This window comes from Tachypleus tridentatus, chromosome 8 (genome assembly GCF_004210375.1).
Source record: "Tachypleus tridentatus isolate NWPU-2018 chromosome 8, ASM421037v1, whole genome shotgun sequence".
NCBI lineage: Eukaryota > Metazoa > Arthropoda > Merostomata > Xiphosura > Limulidae > Tachypleus > Tachypleus tridentatus.
Genome location: NC_134832.1, coordinates 82,739,463 through 82,757,214, shown reverse-complemented (window position 1 = coordinate 82,757,214; position 17,752 = coordinate 82,739,463). Strand labels below are relative to the sequence as shown.

General features: G+C 35.7%; 1 protein-coding gene and 1 long non-coding RNA gene across 2 annotated transcripts; both read left to right on the top strand.

Annotated features, from left to right (window-relative positions):
* Positions 1 to 1,113: 1,113 nt before the first annotated feature.
* On the top strand, positions 1,114 to 7,069 carry LOC143222801 (uncharacterized). Its single transcript, XR_013012490.1, has 2 exons — positions 1,114 to 1,238; positions 6,378 to 7,069. It is a non-coding gene; the product is annotated as an uncharacterized LOC143222801 (long non-coding RNA).
* On the top strand, positions 1,238 to 4,038 carry LOC143222800 (uncharacterized). Its single transcript, XM_076449840.1, has one exon. It carries the CDS (start codon positions 1,443 to 1,445, stop codon positions 2,913 to 2,915), a length of 1,473 nt encoding a protein of 490 aa, XP_076305955.1. The 5' UTR covers positions 1,238 to 1,442; the 3' UTR covers positions 2,916 to 4,038.
* Positions 7,070 to 17,752: the final 10,683 nt, after the last annotated feature.

The following is a 17,752-nucleotide window of genomic DNA, read 5'->3' as shown; positions in this document are numbered from 1 at the left end:
ATCCACCTTGAATTGCTGCCACTCAATGTAACAATTACATCAGACTTTATTGTCAACAGTTAGGACGCTTGAATGTTTCACTGAAATAAAAGAGGCCTGCTTTGATCAACTGTAAAGGTGTTACGTTACACCAGGATAATGCACGGCGCCATACAAGAAGGATCACATCTACAAAGATTGAAGAGCTAGATTAGGAAAAACTTCCACATCCTCCTTATTCTCCAGACCTTGCCTCATCTGGTTATCATCTATTCCGAAGCTTGCAGAACTATCTTGATGGAAAAAAGCTTGGAACACATGAAGATGTCAAAACTGCCTACTCTACATTCTTTTCCTCCAAACCCCAATAATTTTATAGAAGTGGCATTCAGAAGCTTGTGAACCATTGGCAGAAAGTAATTAATAATAATGGAACATACGTTATTGATTAAATAATATTAAAAACGTTTGAAATCCTTTCTCTTTTTCTGAACCTAAAATTGGACATTACATAAGGGATGACCTGGTAAATAATTAATCTTAAATATGTATATTTTATTAGTTTGTTAAATGATAAAAGCCGAGAGGGGCCGCAATGAACGTTTCGACGCTAAACGAACAAAAAACTACAACATTTTATTTGATGTTAGTAATAACGATAGTCTTTGTGCAATATTTAAGGGAAGTCAAATAAAGAACAAAAAAGTGAAAAAAAGCAGATATTGAGTGAATTTTGGGCCGTGATTTGATAGTACTAGTATGAGGGAAGAAGTGTTTTAATAACTATTATTAAATATTTCTTAACGAAATATTGTACTCAATATTGTACATATTTTAATAATATTACTGTTAGTCAATGTCATTTGAAATTAAATACACCTTAGAATTGGATAATTTTGGCTTGTAGTATTAACGTTTCTATTAATAATATAATATTATGATTATACATTCCATATAAATTTCTAGTTTACGTTTCCGAGAAATGGTTATTGCCATAGTGGTTAGTCTTTATCGTATCTTGGCAGTATACTAGGCCTATGATAGGTATTTGATAATAGTATATATGATTTTAAATTTTAAAGCATTTGTGTTTTATTCGTAACTAGTATAATTATATTTCTTTTCCAGGAGATCCTTTGATGAAAGTGTTATAGCAAGATTATAGAAAAGGTCAGTTGACAACTTTAACATCTATTGCTATGTTCTTTTTGGTGAAAAGGTGGAATGGATTACAAGAAAACATAATGTATGTTTTACAGGTTTGTTGAAATAAAAGATTGGGTTCACTTTGTTTTGACATTTTAAAGCAAATTAAAGACAAGTGAAAAGAGGTTGAAAAGATATATTCTCAAGAAGTGCATGGTATTCAAGCTGCATGTGCCTCAGGAAACTTATTCATTTATCATTTTATTATTACAAAATTATCAAATATTTTTTAACTATAGTCAACCAGTTATAAAGGTATGAATAAAAAAAGTACAAATGAAGTAGAATGGACAGTTAAATGTGAATTTTGTGACCGTAAGTTTAAAAGAAATGTGGATAGAGACAGACATGCAAAAACACATTCAAAGAAAACAACTTTACCGTGTGGAATTTGTGGTAAAGAGTTTTATTACAGGCATTTGGACTCTCACATGAGGATACATACAGGTGAGAAACCTTTCAGTTGTGAAGTATGCAATACAAAGTTTACCCACAAATCAAATTTAAATAGGCACAGAAAACTTCATGATAAAACTGTTCAATTTATTTGTGTTGTGTGTGGTAAACCATTTTTGTCACGTTATGCCTTAGGTCAACATTGGAAATACCACATTGGTGACAAATCATTTAAATGCACTATTTGTGGAAAAGGATTCAGTGAAAACAAGGATTTGAATATTCATAAAAGAATTCATAGTGGTGAAAAGCCTTATAAGTGTGAGTTATGTGAGAAAAGGTTTACACAAATTGGCCATCTTACAACTCATAAGAGAACACATACTGGAGAAAAGCCATATGTATGTACTGTGTGTAGTAAAGGTTTCACTACTAATTCTTCCCTCAACACACATACTCGAATTCATACCGGTGAGAAACCTTTTGGTTGTGATTTTTGTGGCCACAGGTTTACAAGGAGTGCTAACCTCTTGTGTCATATGCTTGTTCATACAGATGAAAAAAAGTTTGAATGTAATATTTGTGAAAGAAAGTTCAAGGACAAAGCATCTTTGAAAAAACATATAAAAACACATTCAGGAGAAAAACCCTTCAAATGTGATACCTGTAGTAAAACATTCATGTCAAAGACATACCTCTCATCACATAGAAGAATGCATGCTGGTGATAAACCTTACAAATGTGATGTTTGCAGTAAAACTTTCTGTGATGACTCCAGCTTACGGAAGCATGTCAGAATGGTTCATAGAAATGATGCTATGTTTCAGTGCAGTTTATGTAACAGCAAGTTTTCTCAAAAGATTCTGCTGATTAATCACATGCCAGTTCACAGTTGTGAAGAAGGACCATATAAGTGTAATATGTGTGAAGATATTTTTGAAAATATTCCTTTATTAGTAAAACACATAAAGTCTCATACATTAAAAAAACAGTTTGTGTGTAAAGTTTGTGGAAAAGGATTTTGTTTTTATGGAAAACTTGTATTTCATATGCGGACACACACAGGCGGAAGACCTTTTCAATGTATTATATGTAGTGAAACCTTTGTGAGGGTTTTGTATTTGAGAAAACATATAGCTAAACGACATGGTAATAAGGCCCTTTACAATGCATATGCCAATTCTAATTTCAATGATGTCAGGGTTACTGTAGAGGATTCTGAAACTGCAGAAACTTCATTTACATCTGGAATAGATACAGAATTACCAAGTGAACTGGTTGAACCAATTGTTAAATTAGAGATCAGAGATGATTGTTACCAGTGTGAAAATTAAAAGCTAAACAGTAGTAAAATGAACTAGAAAGTGAGGGAAGAGGAAATTATTGGGTGGAAGATAAAAAAATTGCATCAAAAATTAAATAAAATGATCATAAACTTATCAATGAAAAAGAAGAGTATAGATTACCCAGTAATGAAAATTATCAAGGTTTTTCAGTATTATGTAGCTTAACAATATGTAGTTAACATTTTGGAACTAAACATTACAATACTAATTTTATACAGATCTCTGTTATCTGTTAGAGTGGTATGGAATTTATATTGTATGACCCTGGACAAAAAAAAATTTTTTTCATATTTTTCATTCAGTTACTAAAAAAAGCACCTCAAGCAAATTTTTAATGAGTAACTCAAGTACCTGAACATCCTGAGCTTATACACACAATATCTATCTGTATATATAATCACAAACCCTTAGTCACAACCATATATTTACGTGAAACACTATTTTATTTCTTGACACCATTATTATAACAAATAGTATTTATCTGAACTGATTTCTCTGTCAGTTTGTATGTGGAGTGCTATACATGTTGAACTGTACAAAATCTTTGTAACTAAATGTTAAAAACCATAAAACATATAAATATGTTCAAAGAGCTAAGAAGCAAAATGCAGTAAATGCCAGTTATGAGGAAACAGATGCCAGTAACAACATATTACTGAATATACAGCATTTTGAATAAAATGTCTTATTTGATAACAAATAATTTTGTTCAGGAATAATATTTATTTTATGATATTTGAATTAATAATAAAGCTGAATTTTTTATGTTTTAATATAATATACAGTGGTTTTTTATAGCATTTTGTCTGAAAATTACAGGATAAAGTATTTTTTGCAAATGGTAAATTGGATATACAGGGTTTTACTCCTTAGCTCTTCACACACACACACACACACTTATACTCAAATTTATCTATTTTTCACTATAAAAATTGGAATATAGCAAAAAAGAATGTTTCTGTGTTTTCTATGATGGGTCAAACACTGAAACAGTCATGGATTGTAAGGTTACTAACTTTTCAAAAATACTCAGAATACAGTATTTATGTACTGTGTCTACAAAATAATCTATTAATGAAGATATGATGAATATTGTAGACTTGAATTTATAGAAATTCAAATGGTTTTTTTTCACCATTAATGTTCAATATGGCACATAGGAAGATTTTGAATCTTTAATGAGAATCAGAACTTTGAGATCAATTGCCTTTCAAGTTGATATTTTTTCCAAACAATATTTTTGTAAAATATTGTACCAAATGAAATATTTTGTTCATTCAATATTAAGAAAAAAATGTACATTTCCTTTTAAATTGGATTGATCAAATGGAAAAATATATGTAATTTAAGGTAATCAAAATGTGTTATGAACTTCAGTTGTCTAGATAATATTAAGTTTAACTGCGTAGAGATAGGGTTGTGTATTGTGAAGTTGTAAATTTTTTTTGAGCAAATGATTTGATCTAAGGTGTGTATATTAAATACAGATTATGGAAAAGTCACCTACAACCATCATATTTTTAAACCCACTCTTACTCTGATTTTGCATGTCATGTTTGTGTTTCAATACCTGAACTCTTTTGTTACAATAATTAGTTGCGACTTTAATAACCTTGCACTTAACTTAGTGGTAGGCAACAATAGGATTTAATTCTTGATGACACTCCTTTGTTTCTGTAAGCACTGAACTTTTGTTTGTCAAATTTTGTGAAACTGATTCTGTGCCAGCCATCAAGACAGTAAAAATGTAAAGCCTTTAAAGAGGTGTGAAGACTTTAGTCTCTATTATTGCATACATTGCCCTGTGTTTTTATGAAGAATAATTATTATGATTTTTCTGTATTTAATCTGCTTCTATGAAATCTGATAATTGTTATTGTTTCAGCATTTTAAAAGTTATTGTGCGTATCTAGAAAATGAAGAGCATTCATACTAAGTTTCTGTATTTCTCAAGTCCACTTGAAAATATTGAAAGTATAGTTTTAAGATAGAGTAAATTAGCTGTTGCTGTTGTCTTGGTAGTGTCAGCTGATTTAAATGTGTTTCACTTGTCTGCAGATTGTATTATAAAAACAGTATTTACACTTTTCTAGAATTAAAAGGGTAGGTTAGATTTTTTGTTTTGTTTTTTTATACATAACAAATAGAACAGTTTTTTGTGTTTGGTGTTTCACTGTAAAGTCAAAAGTAAACATTTTGGTAAGATGTTATTTTACTTTTTTACGTTTGCTCAATCTGTTTTATATATATATTATTTTTGAATTTGCATACAATTTTAGTAAAACGAAATTTAAAACAAGTCCAGCACAAAGTTTTTGTGAAAAGGTCTGATTAAAAGTGAAGGGAGTCATCTATTGACTCAATTTCACCTCTAACTTTTTCTTAACTGAGTGAGACTTTTTTTTTGTATGTAAACCAGGTGAAGTCTGGTTTTACCTGTTAGATGATGTGTAGTGGGATGATCCAGCATCTAGGTGATTTATGAAGAAAAATTAAGCAATTGCATTAGCTGTCATTTTTTTTAATTTAAAAGGTTTTATACACCAAAGTGTGATGTGTGTGTGTGTGTGTATTTATATAATGACATGTTTTTGTGTTTTTTCTGTCTCTCATGATTGTGTTTGTTTAGGCCATGATGTAATGGATGCTCAAAGGATGACATTTAATTTGGCTAATGATATATTGTCTAACATGTTCATCATTAGATGCAATTTTAAATCCTATATATATGTATATAAAATTTGTTTTTAAGTTTTGAGTTAATATATGCATTTCTGTGACAGTTCCACAGTTTTTCTCTTCTGGCTCTCATTGAATGTCTCATATCTTTGTACAAGAACACAAAAAAGCTTGTTATTTTTAGGTTTAAAACGAGTGTTCATAAAAATCTTTTGCCTATTGAGGTAGAAGTAACCTTTTCATTTTTGATCTCTTTTTATTTCAATTAAAATCAGAACTGAAAAGTCAGAAGTATTTCATTTTGTATCAGAATTATACAGATTTGACTGGAGAAAAAAAACTTTCATGCAACCTAAACTTGTGTAGCCCTGTTTAAAACAATCTAGTTCGCATTATTCACTATATAAATAAAAAGAAAATTCAAAAACTTTGTCAAAATATGTAAAACAAGGCCTTATATTTGTTTTATTATGTGTAAACTAATACCTTTCATGATAAAACTCGATGAATACAGAAACTTGTGTTTTAAAGTAGAGAATTTATGATTAAGTTCATTGACATTTTGTGGTTAGCTTATGCATAATACCTATACGTTATCTGCTCTGGCAAAGACTACTTTATACTTTTTGGTGACTTCAAACTGTTAACAGGTATTATAATTATTTAAGCAAGCCTTAGTTAGGGTTTGATGCTAGCTTATTCTTGACAAGATTATACATTAATCTTGGATACCAATGCCAGTGTACGTTGAATCAGTGCACTTCTTCACAGGTGCAGGTGTGAAGCATGTTAATGGATTTGCACTTCTACGTTGACAGCACCAGAATGTCTATACTTCACCACAAAAAATAATTATTTGCAGTCTGTGCTTTTCGACACCTACTATTCCTAGTACTTGTACGGTAGGAAGCCCATTCGCATGTCCCAAGGATCATTGTAATCACCGATGTGCTTGAAAAATGTGGAAGATACATTGGATTATAATATCAGAAGATTACAAAGTCACAGTACAGCATCATCAAAGGCAGTATAACAGAAATGCTGACAGGTGAACCCATCATTGAATGACTGGAATCTTAGACATATGGAGCAATCAGAGCCATTGCAATAGCAGTGATGAACCAAAGAAGCGGTGACAATTCTACTTACAGATGCACAAATCGGGAGCTTCCGGAAGAGTAGCCTCACGTGGCTTGATTTCACGCATTATCTAATTGTAAAATAATATTAATAATAATAAAACTGAACCTTATTTCATAAAAAACTTTCTGAGTAATATCAGGTTTATTTGAGGAAAAAATCATATAATTTGAGTTAACATTTATATAAATGTTTAACTTCAAAAGTTTATAAAATGTGAATGTAAAACGGTGTTTTTATATTTAAAAAAAAAATTTTTTTTTATTGCTAATTTTGATCATCCAAAGTTATCCATTAAAGTTTGTTATTCAATAAAGCCAAAATGTACTTTTTTTTTTATTTTACATAAGGTAAAGATTGTGAGAAATAAGTAAAACCCTCTTTTCTTTTATCATGAAGTTACTTCTCGACTGATGTTAACTTGTTTCACATGTATTAGCATATTTACCATCTTATTTTGTCTCCATGGGCTTAATGGTAATCTTGAGTGGTTAATACTAAAAATCTGGTGTTGAAACCGGTAGTGGACAGAGAAAGAACAGCCCATTTTATAGCACTGCGCTTAACGACAATCCCCCTGTTCTTACTCTCCATTCAAGTAATTACGTACTCAAAGACCGAACTTCTGCATTGTTGGCAACAACTGATTGCATTGCTAAACTCCATATACCTATGTAATATTTTTATAACAAAATATCTCAAACAATATATAACAAAAACCTAGTATAAGGAATATTAAAAAAAATCAACAAATTAATAAAATATCTAAAATACTAAAAAATGTGTGTGCTCTTGAAATACAGTATTATTGGATTACTTTTCTAAAACTTAAAGATCTATAAAAATTTGTTAGGAATGATTAGCAAATTTCGTCATTTCGAAGCTTCGGTTTTCATCATTTCGATGGATTTTAGCTGAGGAAGGCATTTATTTTTGAACCAGATATGCACATTTATTTACCAAGATCATTCATACGAGGTAAATAGGGAGAAAAAATGTTAATGGAAAGTATGAATGATTAGTTAGTCGTAGAACTGGTATAAGAAGTATCCAAAACAATGACAGCCAAAATAGGGATTGAAAATCATTTAAAAGTATATATGACTGATACCACATTCCTTGTGTAATTTATATTGCATCATTTGTTTTGAATACTTCTCATTGCAATTCTACGAATAACTAACGATTCCTGCTTTCCTATAAAATTATATTATTGTTTCCAATTTATTTGCTCAGTTTTTATATGTCCATAGAATGAACACGTCTACACATTTTCAGTGTAGCCATATCACTGATAACTATAACTTTTGTAGCAATTAGAAACAATCACAAATTCATAAAATCCTTTGATTTACAGTATATAAAACTGCTAAGGTTAGGGTTAAATTTTATAAATATGTATTTGTGGTCTTAATTCTTGTTTCATCGCTTTCTGTATCAGGAGCCGTTCTTACTTTTAAAATTCATATTTTGTAATATTTTTGTTAGTGTTATCTTGTTATATCTTTATAAACTATATACTTTACCTTTAGAAACTGTCGCATGTGTTATCCATCGATATGTAGTGTCATCCCCTTGGGTTGAAAAGATATTTAAGTACGTGCTTGATATGTTTACCATCTATATTATATCTATATTATATCTGTATAAATATGTATGTATGTATATACACTGCTGGCCAAAATCTTAATGAACATAAAGAAAAAATATGCATTTTGCGTTGTTAGACACAACCACTTATTTGAGTAGAGCTTCGAAAGATGAAAATAAGAAAAGGGGGAAAAAAAAAACTGTTTTAGCATATAACATGGAAAACGTGAACATTATGAAATTAGCCTAAATACTAGTTGGTCAAAAGTTTAAAACCATACCAAAATATAAGTTCTAAACAGGGTAGGAAATGCCCAACAAGAGATCTCAGTAGTGAGTTGCACGGCCGTCATTGCGAATAACTGCAAACATTCGCTTTGGAATGGTCGATATAAGCGTTTGCAGAAGGCTGGCTGGAATGTTATTCCAAGTGGTGAAGATGGCTTCACGATGATCATGCACTGTTTGGAATTGACGTCCATTTCTATAGACTTCCCTTGCCATCCACCCCAAACATTTTCAGTGGGGCTCAGTTTGGGTGAACACGCAAGATGGTCCAAAAGAATTACGTTATTCACCATGAAAATGTCCTTTGTCTTGCAGGCGTTGTGGATTGCAACATTGTCTTGCTGAAAGATCCAGTCATTTCCACACAAGCGAAGACCTTCAGTCAATAAAGATGCTCTCTCCAACATGCCAATGTAGTCAACTGCTGTTTCCCGCCCCTGCATAACCTAAAGCTTCCATTGTTCCATGGAAGGAGAAAGCACTCCAGAGCATGATGGAACCTCCTCCATTGTGTCGTGTAGAAAATGTCTCTGGTGGGAATTACTTATCGTGCCAGTAACGTTGGAAGCCATCTGAACTATCCAAGTTAATTTTTTTCTCATCAGAGAACAAAACCTTCATCCACTTTTCTACGTCCCATGTTTAGTGCTTCTCAGCAAAGTTTAACTGAGCTGTTTCGTGGTGTGGAAGGAGAAGTGGCCTTTGAAGACGTTTACGGTTTTTAAAGCCTTTCTCTCGTAGATGCCGTCTTATTGTTCTTGAGCTGCATTCTGCGTCCGTAAGGGCCTTAATCTGGTTCGACGATCGGCTGGTGTCTTGCCGGATAACCTGTCGAATCCTCCTCAACGCCGGCGAAATTTTCTTGGACCGACCACTGGAAATTCTCGTTCCGTATCTCTCAGGGACTTTTAAGAAATTTACATCAGCAGTTTTACTAAACCCAATCTCACCAACGATGGCATATTGACAGAGACTTTGCTTTTGCAGCTCGACAGTTTTGCCACGTTCAAACTCTGTCAACTGTTTAGCCTTGCCAAGTTTTTACCCAATGTAACGCAGGAGATGTTAGTGGGAAATGTTGACAACGCTAATGCTTGCACACAAATGACTAAGTTTCGTTACGTGTTTACCGATTAACGCCTTACCCACCTCGACATGCCGGGCTCTTGCTTTTGTAAAAATAGCTTTATTGAAAACTACACAAATCCAAATACTTTTGCTTTAAGTTAGAGCCAAATAATCTTGAAATAAATAATGTTATTAACACTATTTATCCAGTAGAAATAAAAATAAAAGTACTTCAGTATCTAATGTAGAGGCGCATTATTTAGATTTAGAAATTAAAATAATTGATAATGGTATTAATCTAAACACTTTTAACGAAATAAAATATTTTGCTTTTCCAATATTCTGTTCACCCTCTCTTAATATTGTAAGTTATAAGTATTATAACTCGATAATTATTCAAATTTTGTAAAAGTTGTAATAAGTTACAATATGTTATTATTAACGTTGAAATGTTGATACAAAAATTAATATTTAATGGATTTAAAGAAATTCGAAATAAATTTATTAAAATATTCTGTAATAAGTATAAGAATGTTTTAAATTAATATAGACAAGTAAAAAATGAAGAAATTTTGCTGAAAGTTTCTGATAACTATTTCCAGTTGGTTAATAAGGCCATTTAAACAATGTGTCACTACCTTATGAGCTCGGCATGGCCAAGCGTGTTAAGGCGTGCGACTCGTAATCTGAAGGTCGCGGGTTCGCATCCCCGTCGCGCCAAACATGCTCGCCCTTTCAGTCGTGGGGGCGTTATAAAGTGACGGTCAATCTCACTATTCGTTTGCAAAAGAGAAGCCCAAGAGTTGGCGGTGGGTGGTGATGACTAGCTGCCTTCCCTCTAGTCTTACACTGCTAAATTAGGGACGGCTAGCACAGATAGCCCTCGAGTAGCTTTGTGCGAAATTCACAAACAAACACTACTTTATGCAGATTGAAACCTTATCGCATACAAAGGCTTGTTTTGTCTGAAAATTGGTAGTTACAGCAGACTTAATGGGTGATAATTAGGAGTTATACTAGTTAGTTTAATTGGCTCGATTTTTTTGTTTCTTTTTGAATAAGTGTAATTAGTAAGTGTTTATTGGATTCTTCTTTGTAATTAACAGATTATTTTTGTGTTGTGGCCCGGCATGGCCAAGTGGGTCAAGGCGTGGGACTCCTAATCTGAGGGTCGTTATATTTCCGTTATATTTTATTAAACCAGTAAACTTAAGGGGTGATCGGTATGGCTACGGCTATCCGATCGTATTCCGTCCGACCACAGTCGATCAGGTTCGTGGTCCCTGAAGACTCGATCCCATTAGCGATAATAGACGCTATTTGTGATCATCTGAGTGGGAACGTCCTCGAATATCTACAACAATTTTGCAAGGAGCGATATGTGGCGACGCTGTTGTCTTCCACAGTCGCCCAAAAGCTTCTGAATAAAGGTAACTTTACCTTTAAAGGACAATTGAGCCGGCCAGCCAGAATATTAAATGGCTGACCATTCGACCATCGTCTTTCGAACTGCCTTATGACGCAATAGCGTAAAAGCTGCAGAAATATGGGGTGGTAATTAACGTTTGCTACCAGACACGCCCTAATATATGCACGGGTAACAGAAGGGTGTGTTTTAATACGAAGACACCTGTTCCAAACTTCCTTCAGATGAAAGGTTTTTATGTTATGGTGAACTACCCTGGTATGCGACGCATGTGTTGTCGTTGTGGCTACCTGTCTGCAAATCGTGACACTCCACAGTGCAATAAGTGCCAAGTATATGGACACACACGCGACACATGCTTAGTAAAATGATCCTCCTGTGATGACTATCACACGTTGTTACTCTGCCCGCGACGTGTAAAATTGTACGCAGCCAAGGTCACAGGAAAGAGTAAGAAAATCAAGACATCACAACATGACCAGTCATACTGGAGCAGCCCTTGGCACCGGCCCCTCGTTGTGGATTCCTGTACGTTGCGAGGGGACCTCCCAGAGAAGGTTCTATTCCTTAGTTTACCTCCTCTGGGATCTAAACATCCACCCACGTACTTGCCGTGCGTGATGACCCGAGAAGGGGAAAAGAGGATTCTGGTGGTTGAGGGGTCCAATCCTAACACACCACTTTGGTGTTGAATTCCTGTAGACGGGCGGCCTTGGCGTGGCACCACTAGGATCAATCGGTGGGTCTACGTGGGCTAAGGTCAACCAAATACTAGTGTTGGATGTTCTCAATAAGTGTTGTGGACATTGTATCTGATGCTGGTGCTTTAACCAGTGCTTACAAAACCATGGCGTTGCTGCAGTGTCCTTGTTCGGCATTGTAGTGCATTCCCTCGTCGGGCTTCATGGTGGGTGGGGTCAGTGGGCACCAAAATATTATTTTTTATCATGGATTGTCATAATAAAAACTTAAATAAAATAGTGAAAAACAGTCCATAGGTAAACGACCACGTCTTGAAAATTCTAAGCAGCAATCTTCAACATCTGTAACACCTGTACCTCTTTTCCTTATACTACATTCATTTTCAGACAAACAGATATCTCACTTTTTCATTCAGAAGGGACTAGAGGGACTTTCTGGCTCTCCAAAGTCAGTAAAGAAGCATCACTCTGGTGACATAATAGTGGAAACATCCACATCTCAACACAGTTAACTTTTCTTGCATTTAAAGTTGATTGGGCATGCTACTTTAAATTCCTCACAAGGAGTTATTGTTGAGAGGGACTTAAAGAACATCACCAAGTTAGATTCTCGCTGGTTTTCCACCCAAGAAGTTTCTGCAGTGAGGCGTATCTTCACTCGCAAAGAGGGAATTATGATGCTGACCAATGTCCTCATTCTGACATTTACATCACTGCATCCAACTGCCTCCATCAAGGAGGTTATCTTAATTGCTAGGCATGGCCATACATTCCAAACCCGCTCAGATGTTTCGAGTGTCGGCAGTTCAGTTACTCAAAGACATCATGTGGTTCCTTGACGTGTGCTCGTTTCAGTGGCAAGGACCACGATGCCTATGAGTGTGAAATGGACTCTCATTGCATCAATTGCAATAGCTCTCACCCGTCCTACTTTCGTTCTTGCCCTAAATGCTTGGAAGATAAAGAGGTGCAGTGTTTGAAAATGATACAAAACATTACTTATCCACATTACTTAACCTCAAGATCCACTTTCTTTGGTTCTAGGTATGGGCATTTCCTCGAATATATCTTCTTCTTCCACACCACTATGCAAAAACGATCATTTGTTCACGTTCTCAGTCACTGGAATCCTCTTTCAACAACAAAGACATGCCCAGTCGACCCCGTGCAGAATTCATTTTTGAAAATGATTCAAAACATTACTTATCCTGAGGCTGGAAAGTTACTGTCCACCGCTTCATCTCAGACATATGCTGTTGCACTGTGTTCCACTACTACAGTGGGAGTTCAGATGGATCTGTTAGTTGACAATGAGGTTAACTCTAAAGAGGCTCAGTTCTCTTTGTTAGCCTGAGAGAAGGTTCAAGTCGCTGAGGGGGTTCAGACCTTGTTAGTTAGAGAGGAGGTTCCCCTCTCTGTGTGGGGTCAGACCTCCTTGCAGGCAGGTCCAGGGTAGGCTCGGGCTCTCTCTTTGGGTGAGGGTGTTCAGAGGATTCCTTGCTACCACGGATGGGGTTGGGGCCTCTGAAGAAGCTCAAGCCTCTTCACTGGCCTGAGAGGAACTTGACGTCTGTAAGGGGCTCAGGCTTCCCTGTTAGTTAACAATGAGGCTGGGCCTCTGAAGAGTATTTTTTCTCTTTTTAGGTCAAGAGAAGGTTCAATTTTTTTCTCTCAATGCTGGGAGAAAGCAAAGTTTTAGAGTGGTTATCCCAATCGGGTGACCACTCCAATGAGTCTACATCTCATTTTTGTTTAGAAAGGGTGCATGATTCTTCACTGACAGCTCTTACACCTAAGCAACAGCATAAGTAATTTGCTCCGTCGAGAGGCGTTGATGAGTTTATCCTGCATCACACTGAACATCCTGAGAATGTGTAAGTGGGAATCCTCTTCAACTCCAGTTTCTTAAGAAAGGATGGCTATATACGTTGATGTCACCACTCACGGACATAAGATACAACTTATTAATGTCTATGTGCCTATTCAAGGGAAGGAATTGTGGGCTTTCTTTTCCTCCTTGAACAGTTTCTTGATAACACAGGCCGATATTGTCATTGATTGGGGCTTCACTTGTGTTCAGGATCCCCACCTCAAAGATTGAAGGAGAATCCCTTTCTGGCAATCTGCATTCGGTGTTGTCAGACTTCGACTTCCACGATGTCTGGTGTACACTTTACGGTGCTGCCTTTGTCACCACTTGAACTGGTCAGGACGTCTTTTATCACCTGGACTGATTCTATGTCACAGCTGGCCTGAAGCAGTGTCTAGTCAGAGGTGCAGTCTATCGGGTAGGTGATATTTTGTTTCACGTGTCTGACCATCGAGACTTTTTTACCCCAATTCAATATTTTACCCTTTTTTTTTTTCGGGGTCCAGGAGTGTATTGAGACTCAATGTCCCTCTTCTCGCTGAGAATGAGGTGGTGGATGAATTGGTAACCTTTGTCAGGAGCCTCCGTTGCAATGAGACCTGATGGGTGGGTTTTAAGGAAGCCTGTGCCTCCTTGCTGAGGCAAGCAGACTTGAGGCATTCGCAAACTCACCATTTTGCCTTGCAAAGCAAGCAAGACATCTCAGCAGCCTTATTTAGGGGCATACCAATGGACCAGTGGATACTTGCAAACGTTGGCAGGCTTAAAAAGGACATAGACTTGGAATATGCCAAATTATTCTGAGCAGCGAGCATTTCCAATCTGATGGAGTCACTAGGTCCCAGAAATGTTACTAGGATTCCACTGTGTAAGGCACGGGAGATGTTTAAAACAAGCACATCTCCAGTTTGTTGAGGAAAGCAGATCAGGTGTCCTCGGACCTTACTGACATACTCAACACGTGCAATGTTAATGCACTAACTATTCTAGCTGACTATATTCTGCTTCGCCTGTGAACAAGGGAATTTGGCGAGACATTGCACAGTTCTTGCCAACCCTCGATCCTCACATGTTGACAATCTTGTGAAACCCATTATTCATTAAGTTAATGTTGGGTGGCTATTCAGTCCATGTTACTTGGTAAATGTTCTGGATTGGATGGCCTACTAGTGGAATTCTATTGCCACGTGTGGCATGTTATTGGACCCTTTGTTGGACTTTTTAACCACTCTCTGGCTCGTGGGTCCATGCCTGCAGATACGCTGGATGGGCTACTTACTCTAATCTGTAAGGATCTCATCCGATCCAAAGATCGGATCCAATATCTCTCCTGAAAGTGGATGCAAGGATTGTACCTAAAGTCCTCTGTGCCTATTTGAATGCTACTATGTCCTCTCTTGTCCATAGCACTCAGACATGTGGTGTGCAGGTAGAAGTAACTAACAAAATTTGGAGCTTCTATGGGGCCTGTTTCATTACATCATGGACTGGAACATTCCAGCAAATTTTGTGTCACTCGACCAGAGTAAGGCCTTTGACGAGTTCACCACAAATTCTTGTGGTATGTTATAAAGAGATATGGCTTTTCTCCAGTGTTGGTGCAGTATGTGCGAACCTTTTATATGTCTTCTTTGAGCTGGCTTTTAGCAAATGGACACTTGATGACCCCTTTAACATCTGTCAGGGTGTTTATTAAGGATGTCCGTTATCACCATCTCTTTATACGTTAATATAAAGGCCTGCTTTCTAATCTGTAACACTGTTTCAGTGCGTGGCCTTCAGTTGCCAGGAGAGGTGTCAAGCAAGTATGTCAGCCATGTAGATAATGTGAACCTCTTTTTGGGGAACCAAACATTTTTGGGTTCAGCACTGGCAATTGTTAATAAGTACTTTCAGGCCAGTGCAGCTCGACTTATTACGCCAAGTCTAGGGTTCGGTATTTTGGTGAATGGGCCTCAGCTGCAGACACCCTATTTAGATTGGCATGAACTTCATCTGCAGTTAAATGTTTTGGGATTCGCTTCCTTGCGAGTCCTGAAGCTGCCTGGGAGATGGTGCAACATGTCAGTTCGGCAGTTCGAGACTATCGTTTCAGCCCTGTTAACTTGTCTGGTAGAGCAGAGGTGATGAATTGCAGGATATTCCCCTTGGTATAGTGTGTTGGAGCTATTGTTCCTATAAACAATTGCAGTACACAGGCTGCCGAGGAGCACGTTTACACCTTCCTGTGGAGTGGTAAGTTAGAGGCAGTGTCTCGGTTATCTTTAATTAGACAACTCCACAAGGGAGGTCTGGGCATCTCACGTGTCTGGACCAAGTGTTTTCCCTCTTTCTGTCTACGACTAATGTTGTCTGTCTTAGGAAGATCATCCCTGTAGCTAACTTGCTCGTTTCTTGATTGGCATGGGACTCGGGCATTTTGGTATTTCGCCAGACCTAACTAAACCAATGTGTTTTGAACCCACCAATTGGTACACTGTTGAGCTATTGGTTGTAATTAAATTCACAATTTCTGATTTTGATTTTTTCATCTTTTGATTATATATAGATACAATTTTTGCAACTATGTTTCTTTATTTGACTTTTATATTTTTTGTAATTTTCCTCTTATATTTTGTATTCTTTTTTAATTCAGGTTTTGTTTACATAATTTTTGTAGTTTTGAATTTGATTACTTCTATGTAGCTGTATGAATTGTTATGTTGTTGTATGTTAATGTAATGTTTATTTGTACTGTTTTCTTGTAATGTTTTTGTTGTAAATACTTTCAATAAAATAGTAGTTAGTTTGGATAACTGGTTGTGACCCTTTATACTGGTATAATTCATCTACTTGGCTACTAATTAGTGCCTTACCATCGTAATAGGGGCTGGAATGCCAACTTAATGAGAGGTAAGTTTATTTGATTTACTTACCCCTAAGTCGTAATGCCATATTTTTTCTTTATTATTTATTGTCTTTCTTTTTTTACTTTGGAGAGTAATCACCTTCCCACAACTACTTACAGGTAGTGAAGGGTGATATAGATGTGGGATGTTGTGGGCTTGAGTACCCACTTCTTGCTCTCCTAATTTCTATTTGTATTCCTTTGATTATTTCATTATTCTTCATGTGAAACTGGGGAAAGACGGTTAAGACTGTTAAATGGTGTATCCACATGCTTAGACTTGTTTTTCTTTATAACAAATTATACAATATGGAGTTTTATTATACAATATGGAGTTTTATTAGCATGTCGCAAATGGATATCCACAGACCAGTCAAATGAGCTGGAGAAATTCTGTAGCAATAGTCTGAGCCATCTAGGCGCTAGCCCCTGCTAGTGTGATCAGGTAGGTAGGTAGGTAGTAGAAGAAAAAGTTATTGTTTCAGAAAATTTTGAATTGTTATACCAGAAATGTTAGCGATATTTTAAGCGTATTATTAGTGTGTGTGTGTGTGAGACTATATATACATATATACTATATATACATATGTGCATAATATATCATTACCAATATTTTGAATGGATGTTTTTTTGCTTAAGAATTCGATAGGGTGGTTTTTAATGGTGCACAAGTTATTTGGAATTCTTCTCAAACCCAACTATCAAGTACTACTTTACTTAATATAACTGATCTACCAATAAAATTATATTTCAGCTTGTACTGCCTCTAAAAGAATTATTTGCATTTCTACATAATTTATTCGAATACCTCAATTAAGTCATGTCACTTGTAAGAGAAAATGCATAGCATGCACATCATCCAGTACAAAAACGAAATGTTAAACATTGGATATTGGTAAGTTTAGGGATTTGCAACGCTAACATTCAGTGTTAATTCACGCAAAGAACATGGCGGATAGCCCAGAGAAGCTTTGCCATAAATATTTTGATTTTTCTCTGTAAAATTATCTCGCTAATAAGTAACACACTATTTTCAGGCTTAACATTTCCGAAATGATTACGGATTTTTATATTACACATGAAACTTTATGAATGTTATGTAACGTTATGTATTGAAAGAGCTAAGGCAAAAATTACTTCCGTTCTCAGATAATGCAAGAACTGGAGACGGTAAGG

Coding starts and splice junctions, on each gene's coding strand:
- LOC143222800 (XM_076449840.1), top strand. CDS start 1,443: ATGAATAAAAAAAGTACAAATGAAGTAGAATGGACAGTTAAATGTGAA.